Source organism: Peromyscus eremicus, chromosome 4, assembly GCF_949786415.1.
Source record: "Peromyscus eremicus chromosome 4, PerEre_H2_v1, whole genome shotgun sequence".
NCBI lineage: Eukaryota > Metazoa > Chordata > Mammalia > Rodentia > Cricetidae > Peromyscus > Peromyscus eremicus.
In genome coordinates this window covers 2,663,774-2,685,352 of record NC_081419.1, presented here as the reverse complement: position 1 = coordinate 2,685,352, position 21,579 = coordinate 2,663,774, and the positions used below count along the sequence as shown (strand labels likewise).

Sequence of the window (21,579 nt, the reverse complement as noted above, 5' to 3'; positions counted from 1 at the left end):
CCTCACCTGAACCCACCCCTGTCCTCCACATATCTCATGTTTTCTTCAAGCTGCTCCTGTTTCTTCCTCCTCTAGCTCTCCTTGGAACACTGTGGAAGCCAGTGTCCAGGTACAAGGAAGCCAGCCAGAATAGGGCTCCTTCCTCCTGTACCCTACTTCCCAGTATACCAGTATAATCCCTGGATCCCCGCTCTGTTCCTTCTGATCCACTAAGAGACCCCAGGTAGAAAGACAGGGAGAGCTAAAAACAACAACAAAAAGGACCATGGAGAGGAGGGGGCTGGTTTTGCTTTGAATTCCACTCCATATACCCAGATGCTCGAGAGGAAAAGTGCTGGATGCCTTCCCCGACTCAACCTGGGTCTTGGGAACCTCTAAATCTTGCTTTAAGTCAACGAAAGCAAAACCCGCCATTTCCAGGAGCCTCTTTCCTGATGGTGCTGCCTCTGGAACTGGTGACCTGCAAGTCCTCCCCATGCTGTCACAGAATCACAACTGGCATGCGAGCGTGAAGACAACCTGTGGTGGGCCTTAAGTACCAGGACCTGGTGCCCCTTGTTTCTGTTAAAGATGCTGTTTGTTTATTATACACTGCCACCTACTGGCAAGTTGCTGGTCTTGCACCTGAGTGAGTCTTCTAAAGCTACGATGGTTTCTAAAAGGGAGGTAAAGAAGAGACCTGGATTGCTCCATCTGCTTTGCACATGGACAAAAGCCTTTAGGTCTCTCTGGCTATTTGGTAAACGGAACTCATATACTCCAGAGCCAGGCCCTGTCTTGCCAGGCCTTGGAACCTCTGGTGTGAGATTAGACGGAGGGCTTCTAAGGTTTTGTTAGATTCTAAAAGCCTTTTTCTTTTTGAAAAAGAAAAAACAATTTTACAAATGGGTTTCATTGCATCATCCTCATCCTCGTACAAAGGGCTTCAACCACACTCATTTGTTTACCTTCTGCGGGACCCTTCCATGTCCCAAATATTCCAACATCTTCTATTTTCATGTCTTAAAGAAAAAAGAATTGCCAGGCGGTGGTGGCACACAGCTTTAATCCCAGTACTCACGAGGCAGAGCCAGGCAGATCTCTGTGAGTTTGAGGCCAGCCTGGTCTACAGAGCGAGATCCAGGACAGGCACCAAAACTACAAAAAGAAACCCTGTCTCAAAACAAGCCCCCCCCCCAAAAAAAATCTAGATTCCACATATAAGAAAGGAGTCCATATTTATCTTTCTGAGTTTGGCATATTTACCATGAAAATCCCCAGCTCTCCATTTTCCAGAAAATGGCACAATTTCCTCCTGTCAGAGGTTTCTGTTCTTACATCTCTGTTCCCTAGCAATGAACCAAAGTGCTTGGAAGACAATGTACGGGAAGCGCCAGTGTTTTCCTATCCGGGAAAGCAGGCTACCCTTGAGCTCTTGCCAATTCTGGGGTCTTCTTTGGTTCTCACCCCTCGGACACTGGCCACTCACCTTCCATCGCTCTCCCCTCTGTAATGCCTGCAGAGAGGAGACCACAGGGGGCTGGTGTTGATGTGCCCACAGCGGGGGGCAGGCTGCTAACGGGGGACATCTCAGTTTATCCCTGGTAATACTATACACGAGGGGAAAGATTGCTCACACACTGACTGTCTTCTGTAAACAACTTCACACAGTACAACACAAGACTTGTGAACAAGCTCCATTAGCCACACAATGCACTACAACTTGGTGACTATTCTTACCTCCCTTTACATCTTTTAATGGGCCCTGAGATGATCTGAGAAAGTGAGACTAGGCTGGCCAGTGTGTGTATGTGTGTGTGTGTGTGTGTGTGTGTGTGTGTGTGTGTGTGTACTGACTGAAAGTGTGATGTGCCTACTGAGGGAAGATCAGAGTCCAAGAAGACGATTCCTTCCACCTTGAGCATGCAGCTCAGAAGCAGCTCATTTCTCTTATATCTCACAGGCATCTCAGATGCTGTTGCCCTGGTGATCTGTGGGAAGACAGCCAGCCCTGGGTGTGGAAGCAGAAACCCAGGTGGTGAGCCCTGTGGTCGGGATGGAGAAGGGACCACAGCGGGTGTAAGTGTGCTCTAGCTCCTTCGCTGAGCCAGACTTTGGTCTGAGCAAGTGTGTTCATTCAAGTCATCTTGTTTTAATTCAAGTGTTAATTCACGTCATCGTGATAACAATGCTATGAGGACAGTGACAGCAGTGCCCCAGACTGGGAACAGAAGCACAACAGGAGGAAGCCACTTGCCTGGAGCTGCAGAGATAATGGGCGGCAGAGCTTGGGCAGATATACAGCCAATCTAGGCACTCGGTGGCTCAGTCAAGCTCTGTCTGTGTTCTGCCAATGCCTTTAGGAGAAGAACTCTACATGGGTGAGACCAGGAAGCCTGCACTGTGCCCATCTCCACACTGAGCTAGGGGAAGACATCCACGGCACAGGGAGGCTGAGGGGACCTGCAGTTCTTATATGTGTGAGGAAACCAAGACAGTCACATGAGGACTACAGGGGAGATGCCTGGCCAGCCCCAGCTGCCCCAAGCTTATCCAAAGCACAAAGCACAGGGATGGGGAATCTGAGTTGGCCAAGCTAGCCCCAGCAGAAGCATGTGGAAGAGGCCCAAGGGGAGAAGAGCCAGATGCAAGGCTCTAAGGACCGATCAGCTAACCCCACGTTAGGGCAGAGTGGAGGCAAGCCCTCCCTGGGGCCCTATTCCAAATCCTCATGCTAAGTCAAGATCATGATAAACTAGCCTCCATCTTATACCACGGTAGGCCAGCTTGTCATGCTCTAACAGACCACTGGGTACCAGAGTTATGGCTGCTCCTGGTTACTATAGAGACCAGGCATCCGAAACAGGTGGCTGTCACAGGAGAAGAACGAGATACCAAAAATTATACACGGCGGCGGGGTAGATGGCTTGGTAGGTAAAGAGCTTGCTGTACGACCATGAGGACCTGAGTTCAGATCCCAGCACCCACCTAAAAGTGGGAGTGGTGGCACACATCTGTAAGCCCAGCCCTGTGGAGGTATAGACAGAGGATCCCCGGAGCTTGCCGGCCAGTCAGTCTAGCCTAACTGTTAAGTTTCAGGGTCAGTGAGAGACCCTGCCTCAAAAAATCAGGTAGAGAGTGATTGAGGAAGACACTCAACATTGACTTCTGGCCTCCAGGGGTGCAGGCATACGCAAACACACAGGCAATGTATACATTCAGTGCATCCGAATTGGTACCACCACAGCAGGAATGATTCCAGTCACTATGAAGCAGGGTAGTGAGTAAGCCATGTGCATGCCCTGTGCCTGTATGCTGCTGTTGCTATTGTTTTAATTACATTTATTTCTGGGGGTGGCGTAGCCACAGCACGTGTGTGGAGGGCAGAGGACAAGTTGTTAGAGTCAGTTCTCTGCTTTCACCGTGTGGGCTCCAGAGATCCAACTTGGGTCCTTTGTCTACGGAACCATCTCACCAACCCTTGCACCTAGCATTCTGTTGCTGTGCTTTCACTGTGCATACAGAGCAAGCTGAGGAAACATAAAAGACCACCTCACAGGCAAGGAAGCCGAAGTCCTGAGAGGATGAGCAGCTTGCCCAAGGCCACACAGTTTAATGTGCATGGCAGATGGGAACGGCTGGCATGATTCTGGAGCCCTAACTAATAACCAGGGTGCCCACTGCCTAGACTGACACACAGAAACAGGCAGCAGAGGGCAGAGGGCAGCATGTGGGTCCTGGGTGTCAGCAGGTCGGTCTTCTTGGTACTGTCCACAGCACAGGGGCCTGGCTCATCTGTCACCAGCCTACTCTGTTGCTCACAGACATCTGCCTATCTGTCCTCATGAGCAGGCTAGTGCTGGTGTTGGGTACTGAGGAACAGCCCACCCAGCTCCACTGCAGAGCAGAACACAAGCAGACAGGGAAATGCTAAGGTGTGGGGGTCCTTTTACCTCTCAGTAACCCGGTCGTGCTCAAGGGGCCGGGAGGAGTCAGTCAGGGCGAGGGCAAGGGGGATGAAGTCTTCCTCTTCACTTCCAGCCCTGGATCCCTGTGCATGGCTGTGCTGACCGGAGACAAGGGCAGGAACCACCTCTTCTCTGTTCTTAGGTCCCATGCCCTCAGCCCCTCTGTACTCACTTCTGTCACCCCCTGCCCCTTGCTGCCACGTCACTCAGAGTGATGTAGACAGGTGTGAAGAAGCAGGCTGCCTCCAACGGGACGACACCAGGGTCCCCCACACAGGAAGGGAGGCTCCAGCACTGACCGGGCGATGAGCCCCCAGGTGTCCTCTCAGCCCTGAGCTGGATTTGTAGGTACAGAGGCCACAAGAGGCCATAGTGGGGAGGCGGCCTCCTCACTGCACCTCAGGCTTCGGCAGGCCCCACTTGAGAAAGAAGCAAAGTTGCTCCCCTCAATTGAGGACACTCCCGGAGGAAAAGGGGCTTTCAACCGCTCCTGCCTTTGAGAAGGTCTGAGAGGGGCTTGATTACAACACCAGCCATGCCAAGGGCCGCCCAGATGGCACACTGGGGACCTCCTGCCCGGAGAAGCAGGCTGGGCTTCCAGGGACAACCTGTCAAGGACAATTTCACAGCTGAGTGCTTCACAGTTTTCATTTTTCTCTGAGGCCTTTGGCTGCCCCTGGAGAGGAAGATGCCTCCAGAAACTCTGAGTAGAAGGACACTTTGCACTTCTGGGCCCTCCTCGGACTGCCTAGAAATGTCTGGGTTTGTTTTGTTATCGACTGGATACCCGATACACGGCGAGCGCTTGGAGTCTGCAGGAAATCTGGGGTGGGTGCCAAGCAGCAGGGACAGATGTGCTGCCTGGCTTCTTGCTCCAGCTTGCATCCATGAATGGAGAATCTCCAGCTGCCTCAGTTTCTCCCACCAGCCTAGTCACTGAACGGAAAGCTTCAGGGCACGTGGTGCCTGGGCAATGCCCCCTTCCGGATGTCATTTTGATCATGTAGAAAAGACAATGTGCATTTTGCAGTGAAAGCCCAGTGAAGACAAATGAGCAACCAGGCTTCTGAGCGGCACAAACCTGTTGATGGGGGGAGGGGGAGGGGGGCACACGTGTACTGACCCCCTTTACAGATGCATCCTCATTAACAGGCCCTTGGACCCGCAAAATGCAAACAGCACTTTTAAACCAGTGTCCTGTTTGGCTTGCCCGGCCACCGCTCTCTACTGGGCGGAAAGGAAGATTGCTACCTCGTTTCCATAAGGAAGTCTTTGTAGCAGTCCCAGCGGAAAAGTCAAAAGTTTGATTTGAAAAAGGGAGCTACTTCAAAAGCATTGTCAGGCAGAGGTGAGGGATCCTGGAGAATGCATACATTACAGGGGGCATCCATTAATCCACCTTCAGGCCACCCTCCAGCAGGCCTCTGGCTGGGGTGAGAGCTCTGGGGGACAAGCATCGACATACCTGGGGGAGGTGGCGTGAGGACAACCCATGTTGATAGAAAAGTAAATTAATGTGTTTAGGACTTACTGCTTGGGCTGTGTGTGTGTGCGCACAGGGGTGGGTGGGTGTGCACACGCAGAAAAATGAAAGAAAAATGTGGGTTTTTTTTTTCAATAATAAAAAGGAAGTTACTCTGCGGGGCCCCTAAAGCTTGTGAAAAATTAAACTCGACGGATTCAAACTGTCCTATTTCCACTTCAAAAGGGAAGAGGCGCTGAGCTCTTCCCAACTTAGCTTCAAACGCCCAGCACCCTAGAAAATTTCTGTAGAAAAATAAAGGCTGGCTGTTCCCCCAAGCGTGTACCGGTTACTGTACCCGCTGTCTCTCCCTCCACTAATTATACCCCTGTGAGTCTATTAATCAACTGGTAAATTATTTAGAGAGGCCTGCGCTGTCTTCAGCGAGTACAAACACACCACACTGGAAGGCTGCTGGTAGCGGGCAGAGGTCCCCTAGGGTCTCCCCTCGCCGGGAAGGCGGCTTGCAGTTAGTTCAGGCTCCAAACAAGGATCTCACTCCCTCAGATGGGGGCTTTGTGTGGTCTTTCAACTCCGCAGTGCTTTGCAAGTTTTAAACAAAAGGGGGGAGCAGCCTATTGTCAGCTCTTTCGTGTGCATTTAGCGATGAGAATATTAATTCCCCATTTTAAACAAAATGAGGCATTGCAACTAGGCTCTGATGTAAGCCGCCTCCTGGGACCCGGACTCACAGAATGCTCTCAGAATCGCTGTAATCGGCCCAGTTTGGGCTGCACGGCGTGCTTGAGTTCCGCTAGCTAGTTTTTGCTAGGTGATTGTTCAAGTGAGGGTCTCAAATCTCCCTCAGACCTCCCACCCCTGTTCCGACTCTATGAGACCTCCAGGGACCTTACTAGGCAGACATGTTTAGGAAATCGAGGCTGTGTGGGAGGAAATGCTGCTAACTCCAGGTAATGATCTTTTCCAAAACACAACGGAACTGTCATTTTTATTATGCCAATTAAATAGCTGCAGTCTCCCCTGGAAGTAGGCACATGCCTGGGCTATTCCAAGGACTGTGAGCCTTTCTGCTCTAACTGCTGGTTCTCTGGCAGGTGAGTCAGGAGCCCATTGCAAGCCTGCCAAGAGCCAGCTAGGCAGAGCTATGGTGGACAGCTCTCCATTCCTGGAGAGACAGAAGAGGGGTAAGCTAGAAGCCAGTTCCAAAAAGCCCCCCTGAAGAGACGAGTCCTTGCTGGCAGGGTCCTGATGGGACCAAGCATGCTGTGGACAGCTCAATACATCGCACATTTAAAGCAAAGTCTTAAACCAAGGCTAAGCCAGGCCTTTGGCTAGTTTTTGTTGGTGTTTCATTGTTGTTTGAGACAGTCTCACTGTGTAGCCCTGGCTGGCCTAGAACTCTCAGAGATTCACCCACTTCTACCTCCTGAGTGCTGGGATCAAAGGGGTATGCCACCACACCCTGCCCTTTGGCTGTTTTTAATCTCCTCTACTGAAAATCCAAGCAGTATCCAAGAATGAGGCCAATGACCAGATCAGGCGTAGACACCACCCTCCTGAACCAAGGTGGAGACCCACAATCTGGAAATGAGCTCTAGTCCCCCCAAAGGCAGTGTATGCTTTCCAACCAAGTGAGATCAACTGAGATCAAACTGAGAGCCAACTGAGATCAAAGGGGGGGCTGGCCCTATGCTCAGAGAACCAGACATTTGGATGGCAAAGTCACACTGGTCCCTTTCCTGAGGAAGCTCTGGGTCTCTGAAATTCAGAAGTTCCACAGAAGCCTTTCGGGAGGAATGAAGCTGGGGAAGGAGCCACACACTGCCCCACCTGGAGACACAACCTCTGTGAGCACACACTGAGATCTCGGAGCCCCTTGCTTGGTTTTTGGGAGAGAACCTTGGCATGCACTGTGGGCTTCCATAGAGGCAAAGGAGGCTGGCCGTGCCGATCAGAAACGCTGGTGAACTCACCTTCCCGAGACTCCAGAATCCTTTGTGCTCACTTCTTACCCAGGCGAAAGCACCCGAGCTTCTCAGAGAAGGGGATACGCTTGAAGCTCGAGCCTGGCTGGCAGACCAAGCCCTGTCGGCTGTAAGGGAGGCTGCCTGCCTAAAGAAGGACTCACATGGAACCCCAGGGAATAAATATGTTATCTGTGCTGAAGCTCAAGAAAGAATGAGCTTGGGAGGCCAGACCTCTCCATTTCAAAGTCCGGGGCACAGAGTGAGGGTCTCACTGGCCCTCTGTCCATGGTGCTGTCGCCTAGAGCTAGGATCAAGAGATTGAAGACAAGCCAAGATGGGACCCTGGAGTCCTTTGGCCAGAAAATGTAGAAGATGGGAGGATGAACAGTACAGTTATTAATTTTGCTGCTGATTTGAGAGGAAAGAGGTGTTGGCAGCATCTGTGAGGACAGAAAAGAACATCCCCAAGTCCACAGAGGTCACAGCTGGGACAGAACATCACGAGGCCCAGTGGGAGACTCAAGAGGAAGTGGTTCCGTGGGGGCAGGAGACGACATCTGGATCCATCCGGCTGAGCCAGTAACAGGCCTGCAAGGGTGGCAGGGACACACAGGGCTGTGAGGAGAGGGCCTGAACCAGCCACAGCAGAGGGCTGCACATGAGAAAGGTGACCGGGAGGTCAGGAACGGACGCATGCGCGAGCAGAGGGCTTATGTCGTCTTACGGGTTCCCGGATGAGTCTGAGGTGCCTGACCCAGGATGGGGTTTCTATGCTGGGTGGCCACGCGGCAGTGATACCAATCAGCTCAAGGTCCCAGGAGCTTCTGGACCTCAGTTGTATCTCTCTGTCTTTTTTACTTTATTTATTTGTTTGATATAGGTTCTCATGTAGCTCAGGCTGGCTTCAAACTTAAAGTTGGGCAGTGATGGTCACCCCTTTAATCCCAGTACTTGGGAGGCAGAGGCAGGTGGATCTCTGTGAGTTCAAGGCCAGTCTGGTCTACAGAGTGAGATCCAGAACAGCCAGGGCTACACAGAGACAGGGCTATACCCTGTCTCAAAAAAAAAAAAAAAAAAAAAAAAAAAATCCCAACAACAACAAAAAAACCCAAAACTTAAGCTATGCAGCTGAGGATGACCTTGAACTCTGATCCTCCTCCCTCTGCCTTCTAAGTGCCGTGATTACAGGCATGTGACACATTCCTTGATGTTTTTTTCCTTGACTCTGTTTTTATAATCCTCTCTGCCTGGTTAGCCAAACTCTCTATACCTTGCAGGTCTTGATTACCCTTGGAAAAATTCATAATTTGGTATTTTCACATTCCTAAGACTACTGTTGGCACTCAGGGCAAAGGAACTAGAATATGCTTAGGAATCTGAAGAGGGGCATCTAAGATGCCTGGATAGACTTCCATGTACACACACACACACACACACACACACACACACACACACACACACGCACACACAAGCATGCACACACACACACACACACACACACACACACATGCTGTGGAACAATCTTTGTACAGTGTAAATGTGCATTGCTCTCTTTGTTAATAAAATGCTGATTGGCCAGTAGCCAGGCAGGAAGTATAGGCGGGCAATCAAACTAAGAATGCTGGGAAGAGGAAGGGCAGTGAGGAGTCACCAGCCAGATGCAGAGGAAGCAAGATGAGAATGCCAGATTCAGAAAAGGTACCAAGCCACGTGGCTAAACATAGATAAGAATTATGTGTTAGTTTAAGTGTAAGAGCTAGTCAGTAATAAGCCTGTGCTACCGGCTGAGCAGTTATAAGTAATATTAAGCCTCGGAGTCAATTATTTGAGAAGCAGCTGCTAGGTATTTGTGAGTTGTTGGTGGAACAGAAACTTCCATTTACACATATACACATACATATATATACACACACATACATATACACACAGAGACACACCCACATACTCACATTAACAAACATACATACATATACACACATGCACACACCTACAGATACACACACATACACACACACACACATACATATACACACAGAGACACACCCACATACTCACATTAACAAACATACATACATATACACACATGCACACACCTACAGATACACACACATACACACACACACACATACATATACACACAGAGACACACCCACATACTCACATTAACAAACATACATACATATACACACATGCACACACACACACTGTAAGTAAAGGAGCAGCTGTGGTCCCCCTCTTCTGAATCTCAAAGTGTGACAGAGCACAGTATACTAACTTGTCCTTTAGCCTTCAAGAGGGACCTTCAGACATGGGGGTAAAAAGACGCGGCAGGGCCTCGTTCGGGAGGGTCCCAGTTCGGGAGGGTCCCGCTGAGCAGCTGCCCTCCACTGCTGCCTCTGCCCAGCCAAGGCTTGTCCTGGGCAAGGTCTGAGAGTCCATCTCCCGGGCCCACCATCAGGATGTGGACATTTTGGGTGTCTCTCTCCAGGCCTGGTGGGTTGTGAGTTCGGACCCTAACTGTATCTCTACTGGCTAGTCCCAGCTGATGGTATTTACCTGCCGCTCTGGGGACTGCCTTGTCATAGGATCTGCCTCAGTTTCCTTTTCTGTTGCTAATGATAAAATACTAACAAAATCAACTCACAAAAGAAATGGTTTATTCTGACTCACAGGTAAAAAGGTACAGCCTATCATGGTGGGAAAATCTAGGCTGTGGGAGCTTGAAGTAGCTTGTCCTGGCTAGTTTTGCGCCAACTTGACACAAGCTAGAGTCATCTGAAAGGAGGGAACCTCAATTGAGAAAATGTCTCCATATGATCCAGCTGTAGGGCATTTTCTCAATTAGTGATTGATGGGGAGGCCCAGCCTGTTGTGGGCGGGGGCATCCCTGGGCTGGTGGTCCCAGTTCTACAAGAAAGCAGACTAAACAAGCCATAAGGAGCAAGCTAGTAAGCAGCACCCCTCCATGGCCTCTGCCTCAGCTCCTGCTCTAGGTTCCTGCCCTGTTTGAGTTTCTATCCTGACTTCCTTTGATGATGAACAGCAATGTGGAAGCTAAGCCAAATAAACCCTTGCCTCCCCAAGTTGCTTTGGTCATGGTGTTTCCTCACAGCAACAGTAACCCTGACTAAGACACAGCTGGTCACATCACAGCTACAATCAGGAAACAGAGAGCCATGAATGCAGGCTGCCACTCAGCTCCCCTTCTCCACTTACACAGTGCAGCATTCCAGCCAGGGACTGTTCCTGCTCACAGGTAAGATGGGTTTTCCTGCATTAGTTACCACAATTAAGACAACCCCTGCACAGGTGTGCCTCCAGGCTTGCGTCCTAGGTAACGCCAGATCATGCCAGGTTGACCAGATAACACTAACCATCACAGGGTCAGGATTCAGGAACATTCCTCAAACCTGAGCAGTAAGCCACCTGTCGGCTAGGGCATTCTTAACTCATAAACATCACCGGTTCTCAGACAGCCTCCTTCAGGAAGTAGGCATGGCTGTGGATGGTCCCCTGTTCTGTCTCACCCTCCTCTCAAAACTCAACTGTGGAGAATCATTAGTGCCCCCCTCACCCCCGCCCCAGATTTTGGGGCCCCTCCAGCTCGAGCGTTGCACATGTCCCCTCTTCAAGGCCGGCACTCTGGCTGGCTTGGCAGCCTCTCTGAAGCCCACTAATGAGGCCCTGAGTGGTCATGTTATGTAAATGCACTTCTTGCTATGCTGTGTTGCTTCTGTTGGGAAGGTCTGAGAGCGCTGGGTGTGTCACTCATTTGTAGGAAGGTGAACGGCTGGGGGTCTATTGTCTAAACACACGAAGCTGTGGAGGGGTAAAACAGCACAAAACACCAAGGAGGGAAGCCAGCCAGAGAAATACACACCTGTCTCCATAGTCACCAGGCCCCAGACCACAGTGAAAGCCACACATGTCAGCTAGGCCTCAGAAGGACCTCCTCGGTGTGTCTGGGTGGAGGCTGAAGGAGCCACTGTATGCAGTAATGGGCCAGATCTCCTGAGAGGAAGCGGCTCCCGGTTGCTCCTGATTACGCCTTAGATATGGTTTGAGTAAGTCAAAAGCCTGGCGTCCACACCCAATGAGAAAGGCAGAGGAAGAAAATTTGAGGGCCATGTGCCTCAGGACCCCACAAAGAAGCAATAAACAGCACCCCAGGAGAATCTCCTGGGTAACAGTGGCACCCCCACTGTCACTGTCAGGGGCGGGGACAAGCTGCCACACTCCTGGCAACAATACCAAATCTTCCAAACCAGCGTGTGACCTGAAGTCTACAGTAGGCGTGAGGACCTGGTGGGAGAATCAACAATACTTAAGAGCATTTGTAAAGCGTCTGAGGCAAGCAAAGAGCCCAAACGCCGACTAGGCTAGGGTGTGGGGCGGAGCAGCGCATCTGAACAGTGCTGGCCTTGGGTTCTATCCCCAGCGTGGTAATAAACAAACACTGGGAAAAGAGAAACACAAGCCCCAAGCCACAGCAATTCACAAAAACTGAAATACACAGAACAATTACCTTATCAAATTATATTCAACCTTACCAACCTCGCTTGCAATCAAAAGGTGGTCGCGATTAAAAACAGATGGGCAAAGCTTATTGTAGCAGGAATCTTAACAGGTCTTATTAATAAAATCAAACCTGGGGCCAGTTATTGGGGTGAATACTGGAAGATCAGAGAGATAGAACAAGCCACAGCTAACCTCACCTGGCCAACTTCTCAGCTGGTCTTGTTTCCTCAGACTGGAAGCTTCTCAGTCCTCATCCAGAATGAATCTCAGCTGAACTGCTGCTCGAAAGCCTGAAGCTTAACCAGCTAAGAGCTTAACCAGCCAAATGCCTCCAGTTTCTGGTCCTCACGCCTTATCTACCTTTCTGCTTTCTACCATCACTCCCTAGGATTAAAGGCTTGCTTTCTGGGATTAAAGGCGTGAGTCACCATGCCTGGCTGTTTCCAATGTGGCCTTGAACTCACAGAGATCCCAGATGGATTTCTGCCTCTGGAATGCTAGGATTAAAGGCGTGAGTGCCAACATTTTCTAGCCTAAGTATCTAGTGGCTTTTCTGTTCTCTGACCCCAGATAAGTTTATTAGGGTACACAATATTTTGGGGAACACAATACCACCACAGCTTATTTTTCTGGCAGGCTGAAGAGCACTTCCCCAGCCCCCAATGGACATCTATACCCATAAGGAAGAGTTTAGCAACCTCAGTGTCTGCTTGGCTTGGACCATGCACATGCCCCTGCCCAAACAATGCACTCAGTAGCCTGTTCAGCAGCCTAAGGACTCCCGTCCGCATCGAGCTGCACCTATGCCTGTTTAGATGATAGAAACATGTTACTCCCAGTCCTAGCTTGGTTTCTGTTGCGCTGATAAACACCATGACACAAAGCAGCTTGGGGAGGAAAGGGTTTGTTTGGCCTATAGGTTATGGCCCATCGTAGAGGGAAGCCAGGGCAGAGGGAAGCCACGGAGGCAGGAACTGAGCAGAGATTATGGAGGGATGCTGTTTATTGGCTTGCTCCCCATGGCCTGCTCAACTACCTTTCTTCTACGACCCAGTGCCCTGAGCCTAGGGATGGCACCACCCACAGTGGGCTCCCACATCAATCAACAATCAAGACAGACAACAATCAATAATCAAACAAATCAACAATCAAGCCCACAGACATGGCCACAAGCAAATCCGATGGAGGCAACTTCCCAATTGAGGTTCCCTCTTCCCAGGTATGTTTAGGTTGGGGTTAAGTTGACAGAAACTAACCAGTACACTCCCCTTAGTGGTCCCTTGTAACACACCATTTCCACTCAATCCTGGACAGAACCCAACAACTACGGGCTGTGGGTTGGGACAGATTAGATTGGTTTTAGGTGCATGTGCAGTAAGAAAAACTGTGTCCTCGAAGAACAAGTTCTCTATTTAGCATCTATGCCTATGCTTAAGTGAGTGTGGTTAAAACCAGATGCATTAAGGGAAGGAAGGTTTATACAATCCAGATCTATTTATCAAAACAGAGACCAGCCTTCACTATGCTCCTCAGCAACCAAACTCCTCCTTCTCTGAAAGCCCTGAACAACAGCCCCTCCCGTGACACTGTGACAGGGTGCTTCCGGTCTGCACTGTGGTTTTGCTTTGCACTGAAGCTTCCTTTCTACTTTTGCACATCCATGTGAGTCACTTCAGTCCTTGGAATAAGAAGCCAGGAATAGCCGGGTGTGGCATGCACGCCTTTCATCCCAGCACTCGGGAGGCAGAGGCAGGCGGATCTGTGTGAGTTCAAGCCAGCCTGGTCCACATGGAGAAGCAGAAGAGAGAGAGACGAAGAGTGACAGTTGGGACACAGATATGCTACACTGCTTGGCCTAATAGCCGAGGGATACCGGAGGCCTCTAGGAGCTGGGAGAAGAAGGCAGGTGTACAGTCTTGACCAGAGCCTGGACAACCCTCTAGTTCACGATTTCTGGCCTCCATAATAAACTTGTGTTGTCTTGAACCACACGGTCTGTTACATCAGCAACAGCAGACGACCATGCTGGTGGCTAAGAGATGGAGGAAGCGGGCACACGCTGACATAGGCATGCCACAGGAACAGCAGTCCATACGTCATTGCTAGTGGGCATGACTTTCGATCTAATCCCTCAATGGAGAATTGGGCATGCTGTCAAGCTTATAGACATGAGAAAACATACTTCCTAAAATAACCCAAGGGATGCAAACTTGGAAATTACTCAAATGCTTACTTTTTTGTAATTCCATATTTGGTGGGGTATGGGGGGGTGGGGGGGGGGGCATGTGGACATGTTACAGGAAGGGTCAAAGGGTCCCTGTACATCCCTTGGGAAATCCGTGACTGTTTGCTCTGTCCCTTGGCTTGGCCGCTGTCTTTATCTCTGACCTCCTAGGTGCTTGCTGGTGGACCTAGTTTTTCACATAGTCATGAATAGTATGGCACAGGGCAAAAGCCAAGGCCACCTAGCTACATGCGTTGGCATCCTGTTCATTCATTCAGTGCACAAATCTGCAGTGTGGAACCTGGCACTGTGTAGGGCAGGGGCAGGACTTGTAAACACGGCCCAGGCTGACCTTAAACTCATTATGTAGCTGAGAGTAATCTTCAACTCCCAAGTGCTGGAATTTCGGGTGTGTAGCACCATGCAATTTTATGTGATGCTGGGGATCCAACCCTGGGCTTCATGCATGCCCAGCAGGGTACTCTACCAGCTGGGCTGCATTGCAGTACAGCTGCCCTTGCTATCCTGGGCCCCATAAATGGATGGTCCAGGCAGTGATCATGACTATCTTGCACACATAGATTCCTCTCTCCACCTCACTGCCAAGATGCTTGGACCTTTGAGAGACACATGGGGGTTTCTTGGGGCCACATGATGGCTGGTTGGGGCAGTACTAGAATCTGAACCAGGCCAGAAAGCATTGCACTGCACACTGGTTCTCACGCTGCCCAGCACTCCCTGCCTTTGGAAGCTGGCCTAGCAGGAAGTCCAGAGGTACCCTTTCTGGAGAGTCAGATCCAGGAATGCTTTTAGACTGTAGATGACACAGGGTACATGGAAAGGCTATCTGATCCTGCTTCCCTAGCAAGCTGTCCTCTGGGCCATCTGTGGAAAGTGAACCTTCTAAACAGGAAGAAATGGAATGTTCTAAACCACCAGTGGCAAGCCACCACAAGTGTGACATATCTGGCATGGGACCAGGCATGGATGCCACTTGGCTTTCCCTAAAAAAACAAGCCACAACTATTGTGGAATAGAATATTTGTTTAACTATGTAAAGATGTGTTGCATTTGTTTATGTAAAGATGTATTGCATTTATTTATGCTGCATTTGTTTAACTATGTAAAGATGTGTTGCTGTTTTACCTTGCCTGCTTAAGGCACTTAATTGGTCTATTAAAAAGCTGAACAGCCAACAGGCAGAGGAGGGATAAGTGGGGCTGGTGGGCAGAGAGAAAATGGGAGCCGACCAGCCAGCCTGGGGAACAGCCTGTTGGGAGCCAGACAGACAGACAGACATGGAGGAAGCAGGAAAGCAGGATGGACAGTACATAGATGGGGTAAAAAAGCCTTGGGGCAGCACAGAGATTAATAGAAGTGGGTTAATTTAAATTAGAAAAAAAGCTAGCTAGAAACAAGCCTACGCTAAGGCTGAGCATTCATAATTAATAATAAGTCTCCATGTCATGATTTGGGGGCTGGCGGTCCAAGAAAGCCTGCTACACACAAGCAGAGCACGTCTGCATCCCCAAATGCTCGGCCCCCCTTTCCCCTACCTATGCCCACAGGTGGACAGAGCACCTGCCCTGGAGCCACTAGGCTGAGGCAGTTAGTGGAAAGTGTGGCCTACCTGTCATCTGCTTTTCAAAGAACGGCTGGATGAGCTCCCCGAAGGTTGACTTGGCTGCCACAGCTTCCTTCAGCAGCTGCCCGCAGCAGACTGAGGGGGAGAGGAGTGGAGACACCGTTAAATTTTAAATAGAAAGAAGGATGGGAAAAAAGGCACTCCAGCTCACACTGCCTGCTGGGGTGGGAAAGGTCGCTGAAAAAAATATAAAAGGGTGTGCAGGGGGTGTCCAAGAGGAAGTAAATATCAAAAAGGAAGTTGGAGATGAAGAGAGGGGAAGAAGCAGAATGAAAAGGAATGCATTTGCCAAAGCACATTAAAAATGGACCGCTCGGGAAGACACTAACGAGGCTGTCACTGACAGGGAGGCTCCTGCAGGGCCCTGGCTATACCCAGAACTGCCAAGCAGACTTGGCGCTCTCTTGGTTGCAGTGGAGGAATAGCATGCAGTTGGGGACATGCTGCATTCACATTCACAGTGCAAGATGCAAGGAGGTCGGGGAGCATGGTGGTACCCCAGCCCTTCCATTTGGCAAGGTGCTTGAGGGATGGTGGGTCCAGGAAAAGACCAAGGGATATCCCAAACACACTAAGTCCTAACTGAAGATTCTGTTGCAGCCACCTGCTGGCTGCCACTTTCTTCATCCCCTTGGCTGCATGGCCACTGCAGCAGGGCTTTTCTGTCTTATCCCACTGTCTCTTCGGCCTCAAGCCATGGCCAGCACATGGGAGAGGTTGGTCAGTGATGACTGAATGAAAAACAAAACAAAACAAAACAAACAAACAAACAAAACCTACAGGCTTTCATCCCTCTCCAAAGCCAGAGTTGTTTTTTAATGATGTGTATGCCTGTGTGTCTGTGCACATGTGTGCAGATGCCTGCTTAGACCAGAAGAGGGCGTCAGATCCCCTGGAACTGGAGTTACAGGCAGTTGTGAGTTACCTGCCATGGGTACTGGGAACCAAACTCAGATCCTCTGTAAGAGTAGAACATTCTCTTAGCCACTGAGCATCTCCTCAGCCCCCAGTGTGTGTGTGTGTGCACGCTTGTGTACAAAAGTTGAAGAGAGCATCAGGTGTCCTCTCTCACTCTCTGCCTAATCCTTTGAATCAGGGTCTCTCTCTGAACCTGGGGCTCTATGTATCTTGGCCAGGCTGGAGGCTAGCGAGCCCCAGAGATCTTCCTGTCTCTACCCCTCTTGGAGCTGGGGATACATGCATGCATGGGACATCTGGCCTGTTATGTGGGTGGGTGGGCCAAACTCCCTTCCTCATGGTCATGTAGCACTTAACCACTGAGCCATCTTTCCAGTCCCAGCCAGAAGGCTTAAAATCTGTATTGAGTTGTCAGTCATACAGTCTTGGCTTTATAACTTTCAGTTAAGGATCTTCTTGTCCATACTAAAGAAACCAAAACAAACCCTGAAATGATCTGCATAGCAAAGACCAACTACCACAGACTAGTCCTTGACAGTATGCTCACAGCACTATAGCCTGGGTAGCAGGCAGTTTCCCCAGCTGAGGAAAACACAGGACACAGACAGGGTGAGAGAGCCTGCCTGTGAAGCTCGTTGTCCTTTGATTATTCAGTCATGACAGTCATCTGGTGCCCTTTCATAAGGAAACCGAGACCCAAAGAGCTCATAACTCAGGTCACAGAGCTGGTAAGTGACAGGGCTGAGACCTAAATGCAGTGCTCAGCCTCCAATTCTGGCTGGGAAGGAGCAGTGGGTAGCATCTTTGAGTTCCTTCATAGGAAGCCAGGGAACCAGAGAAAGACAGGAAGCCACACTTTACAGCTCCAATAACAAGTAGCCCTGGGCTGTGATCCTCGTCACCTGGATTTCGTGTGTGTGTGTGTGTGTGTGTGTGTGTGTGTGTGTGTACGTGCATGCAAGCACAGGTGTCTTAGCACATGTGTGGAAGTCAAAAGAAAGTTCTCAGGAGGCAGTTTTTCTCAGTCATCTTGTTCAATCTGGGACTAGAACTCAGGCCATGGGTCCATCTCTGAGCCATCCTGCTAGCCCGAACTTAAAATTCTTAATGCAGAAGCACAAAATCCACTCTCAACACAAGTGCTAAAGTGTCCAAGTATGAAAATGAGAATTACTGGGAAAATTAGAAAAAATGCAAACCTTTGCAAGAAATGAAATGGACCACAGAATCTGATCAACAGACAATAGACGGTCAGAATTAGCACACCAGGCTTCAGAGCACTGGCGCAGAAGTGCGTTTTCAACCTTAAAGGAAAAGATAGTTAAAATGAGTAAACAGATGGGGACCTCCTGCTGAGAAGTGGAAACCAGAAAAATGGGGCCAGATGAGAATCCTGGAACTGGAGAATATAATCTAGTAAATGAGAAACATGCTGCCTCCAGTGGGTCTGAAGGCAAGAAAAGAGGAAGAATCTAAAACAGACAGCACAGAACAGGGCGGCGGCGGACAGGGCAGGGCTGGGATGGGCAGGCTAACACACACGTCACCAGTGTCCTGGCAAATAGGGAGAGGAGTGGAGGCACCCAGAACACCCAGAAAGCGGTGGTGGCAGAATTTCAGATTTTGCTGACAGATACAACATCCAGGAAGAATAAACACAAAGTAAGCCATTCCTTTATGTAACTGTACTCCGATTGCTAAAAGCCAGCGAGCAAGAGAAAGTACTAAAAGCAGCCAGAGGGGGAAAGGAGATGCTGCTACAGGCAGGGTGACAGGACATAAAAATAATCTGAGTTCTCATCAGAACACGCAGGCCAGAAGACAGTGGAACACACCTTCAAAGTGCTGAGAGAGAGAGAGAAAACACATCCACGTCTGTCAACATGGATTCCTATATGTAACGAGCATTCTTCAGAAACAAAGGCAAGGAAATGATATTTTCAGACATATGAAAGGGGAGAGAATTTGTCACTGGCAGATGTTAAGGGAAAGAAATGTTAAAGGAAATTCTTCAGGCTGAGAGGGAACAAGGAGAGGTGGAAACCCGCAAGTTCTTACCAAGAACTGATGCCTGGAGTAACGGCATCATGAGTAAAGACACCTCATCCCCCATGTCTTTAAAAGACAAGTCTCAGAAGAAACACATTTATCCAAAATGTGGCCATGGTTATAGTCTATCTCTAGATATATTTGCATGTGTGTACTATTTGGGGAAAGTCATTTTCTGAGAGGTTAGGTGGGCTGTGGTGCACGGGGACAGCCCTTTAAATGTCCCCAGCACCCAGACTGCGGGCCCGCAGCAGCTTCTCCCTCCTTCCCAGCCCTTGATCCCACTAACGCAGGCCAGCAGCCAAGGCCGCCTGGGACTGCATCGCCAAAGACCCCGAGAGCTGATTTCAATATTTTTCTCTCCGCCTGGTAAAATATTTATTGAAACTGTGCAGAGCAAGGCGTCTTCCTCTGGTGCAGAAAGTGTTGCCTGCCGTCACAGTGACCTGGGTTGGGGGGAGCTGAGCCAGGCCATGAAGAAAACAGCAGGGCCAGGGAGGGGCTGCTTGGAAACACCCAGGAGGACAGCGGAGAGAAGAGCGCTCCAGTGGGTGTGAAGATGGACAGCCAGGAAATGTTCTGGCCCTTTGTGCTGTGGATGTGTTTCATTGGTTAATGTCTTTATGATGATGTCCTTTAAAGGAAAACTTTAGTTCCCTACAGAGGTGAACTAAGTGGGAAGGGTTAAGAACCAAGACAAGAAAGAGAATGGGTATTGTCTCTTCCCCACCAGCCAGTGACACACCAAGCCTGAGTAGGAGGCAGGAAGCCACACTTCGGGAGAGATACTCACTGTCAACAAGTCCGTATCTCTGGGCCAGAAGGGCTGCCTGCAAGCTCTTCCCACTGCCCAGTGGCCCACAGAGCAGCACCTTGGGGGTGAACGGGGCATTGCATCGGTGACCAGTTTGGACGTAGGTGAGAGCTGGAACAAGAAGATATGAGAATATCAAACCCAGGTCCTGAGAAAAGAGCCCACTCACACCCCTGCTTGGGCTCTGCCTGCTTGCAGCACAGGAGGACCCTTCTGTACACCTGACATTCAGACCATCCAGGAATCATCAGGGGGGAGAACTGCACAGCTGGGCCCAGGCACCGAGGTCCCAGGGAGGGATGCAGTTTCTAATCACTGGCCTGGAATCGCTCCACAGCATACTGCAGGCAGCCGTGTTTGCCCCCAATTCGAATTGGGGCTGAGTGTGTTGTAGGTGGGAGGCTGGCCCTAGACATGAAAGCATTTCTCATTTACTGCTCAGTTAGGTGGTTTCCAGTCTTCATCCAGCGCGAGCCTCTAACCTGAAGCCCCAGGACCAGTCTCCTAGGGGAGGTATGTACTGTGTGTTACACACAGGCTTTGATAAGTGCGTCGGGCTGAGAAGGGGCCTGGTGTGCAGGGACTTCTAAAGGACTCAGGAATTGGTGGAGAATAATTTGTGCGGCCTCACTCCAGGGACACTAACTTTGTTTCAAGACTCCAAAAAGGCAGTAATGAAATAGGTCACAGGAGCGGGCAGACTCTGCCATGTTCTCCTGACCTGTGCTGCTCCTCTGGCATTTGATGAAGAAAGAGGTGGGAAGGGAGGGGTGAACATCATAAACAATGAGGAGTCTTCATTGTAGGAAGGCACAGGATGCCAGAAAGTTCAGGGAGGAAGTACTTCACATCAAGCAAGTCCCCTCCTGTGCTCACCCAGAAGAGGGGAGCAGTGAGAACAGACAGAGGGGCCACCAGAGATCTGCCTGGTGGGTACCTGCCTACGATGGCTGGCCACCAAAGAGGCTGCAGACTTGAGCCAATCCCTCACAGCCTTCAAGACAAGGTCTCCTCTCCATGGCCTCACCTCCTGCTAAGCCCCCCCCCCCCCCCCGCTGTCCTGTGCCAGGCCATCTGTGAGTGGCACCTGCCGATCTTCCTTTGTCAAGGAGATCCCATCCTGAGGAAGGGCTGGGCCAACATGGCTCTTTCAGGAAGACATCTTATGGGGGGGTTGTAGGTGTGTCTATTATGGAATTTTCCAATCTTGGCTTGAGGGGCATTTGATGCTCATCCTGGCCTCTTGCCACTAGGTACCAATAGTACAACCAATAAATGTGCTCAGACATAGTCAATGTCTTCCCCTGGAGGGTGGACAGTATGGTGAAGCAAAAAGTAGGCCAGTTGAGAACCAGCTCAACTGTTCATTATACAGACTTTGGACTCTTGCGGGGGGGGGGGGGGGGGGGTATATGGACTCTTGGGGGGGGCGTGTATGGTCTATCCATGGGTATGCATGTGTATGTTTATGTGTGGAGGGGTTGCATATGCACATGTAAGCTCCTGCATATGGGGCCTCGAGGTCAATGTTGGTTGTCTTCCTTAGTCATTGTCTACCTTGTAGCTTTTGAGGCAAGGTCTCTCTCATTGAACCTGGAGTTTACCTGTCCCTGCTTCCCCATAACAATGATTACAGGCCTGTGCCATTATTCCAGCCTTTAATGTTGTTTTTTAAAATTGAATTTATTTGTCTGTATACATGCACATGCCACAGTGTATGTGAAGAGGTCAAAGGACAGTTTTAGGGACTCAGTTCTCTCCTCCCACCATGTGAGTCCTGGGGATTGAACTGTTGTCAGCCTTGGTGATAGGTGCCTTCACAGCCGAATCATCTCTCCGGCTGTGTTTTAGACATGGGGGCTGGGAATCCAAACTGAGGTCCTCGTGCCTGCATAAGCACTCCACTGGCCGAGTTGCCTCCCCTGCCCTCAACTCTGGCCTCATTACAGGACTGTCTCACTGGGTCATTAGGGATTACAGTCTTTTCAGAACTAGCAGCACAGGTAAGTTAGAG

General features: G+C 50.1%; 1 protein-coding gene across 7 annotated transcripts in view; it reads right to left on the bottom strand.

Moving 5' to 3' along the window:
* The window catches only part of Ak8 (adenylate kinase 8), a 121,628-nt gene that overhangs the window by 61,084 nt on the left and 38,965 nt on the right, over positions 1–21,579 (bottom strand). For all 7 annotated transcript variants that reach the window (XM_059259908.1, XM_059259909.1, XM_059259906.1 and 4 more), the window contains 2 exons: positions 19,545–19,676; positions 15,770–15,859 (listed from right to left, as the gene is read on the bottom strand). In XM_059259908.1, the coding sequence (XP_059115891.1) occupies positions 15,770–15,859; positions 19,545–19,676 (222 nt within the window). The remainder of the gene's footprint in view (positions 1–15,769; positions 15,860–19,544; positions 19,677–21,579) is intronic.